Genomic DNA, 3524 nt, shown 5'->3' on the forward strand with positions numbered 1-3524 from the left:
CAAAACAGATTAAGCTTTAAAAATCTGCATACAAATATTTAAAAATCTTTTCAACGGAATCGTAATAATGAGATTTTAGTTGCTGTTTTTTAACTTTTTTCAAAGAATGATTTACGAAAAACTTGAATAGCTGGGCCAATATTATTCTGATTTAGACTTATGGGATATCAGTAGAAAGGAATTTTCCCACTATTTTTATTTATGTGCACAAAAAATTCATTGAAATCCCTTTTTTTCAAAATACCAACACATCTTAATTCAACTTGGAATGACGCTCGTANATGTGCACAAAAAATTCATTGAAATCCCTTTTTTCAAAATACCAACACATCTTAATTCAACTTGGAATGACGCTCGTANATGATTTACTAAAAAACTTGAATAGCTGGGCCAAAATTATTCTGATTTAGACTTATGGGATCTCAGTAGAAAGGAATTTTCCCACTATTTTTATTTATGTGCACAAAAAATTCATTGAAATCCCTTTTTTCAAAATACCAACACATCTTAATTCAACTTGGAATGACGCTCGTACCTTTCCCTTTCATCCTTTGAATGAGTTTATTAACAAAGAAGTAAAAAGGGCGAGAAAATACCTTTCCAATGATACCTCACAAGTCTAAATCGGAATTGTTTAGGTTTGTTATTCAAGTTTTTTTTATACCATTCTTTGAAAAAAGTTAAAAACCAACATAAAAAATCTCATTATTACGATTCCGATTTCTTTAAATTTTTTTTTAATATTTCTATGCAAATTTTTTAAGCTTATCCCGTTTTGTATTTGAGGGGATTTTCTTTTCAAAAAAAAATCTTTAATAAGCTATTTTTATTCATAAAAAAACTCCATTTTTGGCGATATTTTCAAATCGGTCCAGCTCAGGTAAATCTTAATATGTTTCCGAAATATTTTGGTGGAAGTCTTAAAATATAATAGATTTTATAATTCCAATGGAAACACAGTACCGATGTTTTTTTTTTTTTGTATGGGGAGTGATGCAGTCTAATGTACATATGTGAGCTTTTTTTTTGCGCATTGCTTGCAAACAATTAATTACCGTTGTAATATTATTNAATCTTTAATAAGCTATTTTTATTCATAAAAAAACTCCATTTTTGGCGATATTTTCAAATCGGTCCAGCTCAAGTAAATCTTAATATTTTTCCGAAAAATTTCGGTGTAAGTCTTAAAATATAATAGATTTCATAATTCCAATGGAAACACAGTACGGATTTTTTTTTGTATGGGGAGTGATGCAGTCTAATGTACATATGTGAACTTTTTTTTGCGCATTGCTTGCAAACAATTAATTACCGTTGTAATATTATTTCTAATTTGAAGATAGTTGCTTTCATTGTTTTCAAATTAATTGCTGTATATTAAACATTTCCATATGTTCTTTATTTTCTAGGAAAGCAAAAAATTTACTGTGCAAAATGCGATAAAAAATGTTCCGGCGAGGTGCTACGCGTAGCCGATAAGCATTTTCACAAAGCTTGCTTTCAATGTTGTCAATGCAAAAAGTCGCTCGCCACTGGCGGATTCTTTACCAAAGATGGCGTTTACTACTGCATTCCCGACTATCAGCGTCTGTACGGCACGAAGTGTGCCGCTTGCCAGCAATATGTCGAGGGCGAGGTGGTTTCCACGATGGGAAAGACGTATCACCAAAAGTGTTTCACGTGCTCTAAATGTAGCAATCCATTTAAATCTGGCAGCAAGGTAAGTTCATAGTACATAAGTACATGTTTTCATTATCTTCGCCAAAGCACAATTGGCTCATTTCAAAGTAATCGGCACAAGATATTACAATAATTATTGTATAGCTTTAATTGTTATTTTCTTAATTTTCCTAAGAACTATAAATTTTTTTATCTTTAAGTTTTGATTTCTTAAGAAAAATAAGCAAAAAAAATCGGTGTTTTTGACCTTTGACCTCGGATATATTTTTTAACAGACTTGAGATCTTACCGATTTCTTTTAATATATGCAGTATTTGTAATAGTGTACCCAATACCTCTTAATTCAAACGTACTTAAATTTGACCGGACTGCTAAAAGTGGTTCTTGGCATTAAAATTTAACTATTTAAAACTAAAAGGTAAAGGGGAAATTATCAGAAAAACTATATGTATACCGTACCGCCTTACAAGAACCAAAAAAGTTCGCCGCACAACCACCAGTCGTTAGATATATGTATGTATGTAACCATGGCATAAAGTAACTGTAAATCTTGTTCTCTTTTCGCTAACAGGTAACGAATACCGGCAAAGAAGTGTTATGTGAGAATTGTATTCCAGCTGCTGCTTCATCGCCCATCCGACAACAGGCGAATGCTGCCGAAGGGTCACGCAAGGAAGGCACGGTTTCACCAGTTCCAAAAGCTGAGAGTCCAACACGTGCCACGGCACATCAGCAGATGACTAGTGGTGTGGTGTCGGACAAGGCGCATTTGAAGGAGGACTATGACCCGAACGATTGTGCTGGTTGCGGTGAATTGTTGAAAGAAGGGCAAGCATTAGTTGCGCTAGATCGACAGTGGCACGTTTGGTGTTTCCGGTGTAAAGCTTGCAACGCCGTGTTAAACGGCGAGTATATGGGCAAGGATGGTGTGCCCTATTGTGAGAAGTGCTACCAAAAATCGTTTGGTGTCAAATGTGCTTATTGCAATCGCTTTATTAGCGGAAAAGTGCTACAAGCAGGTGACAACCATCATTTCCATCCGACCTGTGCACGCTGCACAAAATGCGGCGATCCATTTGGCGATGGCGAAGAAATGTACCTACAAGGCAGCGCCATTTGGCATCCACGCTGTGGCCCTGGGCCTTCGGAGTCCGGTGTTATCTTAAACGGTGGCGGACCACCAGTCGGAAATGGTGCCTTTACGGATACCGAATGCGATCGCATTAGCTCGAGTGCGCTGAGTGACATGGTAAGTGAAGACAGTTCGATGATTTGATGTGCACTGCAATGGCTTAACCCTTTTCTACATATTGTAAATATGTATGTATGTATATTGTTTCATGAGAATTGTTAGCTTAATTGGTAAATGTGCGAGTTTGAAGCATGATGAGTTGCACAAAAAAAAAATTTAAAGCACTGTGCACCTGTATATGATTGTGTAGCTGCACGTACGATCCCTCACCTTCCTACTCCCTAAAACCAAAGGATTTTTGCAAAGGAATCGCAAACACAACGCATTGGATCTGTACGCTGATGATTGTGGCAGTGCGCATGCGTATGATTGCACATTGTAATGGATACTATGCTGCCCACCACACAAACCGTCCCAATCTCCGACCATATTGTATCTCCTTAATCCTTCTCTACCACATTTTTTTTATTATTTAATCCCTTTTTTATTGTTTATTTTTGATTTTTCACAATTTGAGCTTGCAATGGTTTTCTGTTGTTTTCAGTACACGCGCTCCAGAACGCCGAGTTTTAATGGTTCACTTTATTCCTCTAGCCGCAAGGTTTGTTTTTCTTTAATTTTATTTGGTTTTTACTTTGGTTTGTATATAATA

General features: G+C 35.9%; 1 protein-coding gene across 1 annotated transcript in view; it reads left to right on the top strand.

The window, feature by feature from the left end:
* Positions 1 to 1409: 1409 nt before the first annotated feature.
* The window catches only part of Unc-115a (actin binding LIM protein Uncoordinated 115a), a gene marked incomplete at its 5' end in the record, with an annotated part of 12580 nt that continues 10465 nt past the window's right edge, over positions 1410 to 3524 (top strand). The window contains 3 exons of the mRNA XM_017625392.1: positions 1410 to 1720; positions 2252 to 2929; positions 3417 to 3522. Coding sequence (XP_017480881.1) covers positions 1410 to 1720; positions 2252 to 2929; positions 3417 to 3522 — 1095 coding nt within the window. The remainder of the gene's footprint in view (positions 1721 to 2251; positions 2930 to 3416; positions 3523 to 3524) is intronic.

The sequence above is a fragment of the Rhagoletis zephyria genome, unplaced genomic scaffold (assembly GCF_001687245.7).
Source record: "Rhagoletis zephyria isolate East Lansing unplaced genomic scaffold, Rhagoletis_zephyria_1.1 Rzeph_scaffold_04029, whole genome shotgun sequence".
Taxonomy (NCBI): domain Eukaryota; kingdom Metazoa; phylum Arthropoda; class Insecta; order Diptera; family Tephritidae; genus Rhagoletis; species Rhagoletis zephyria.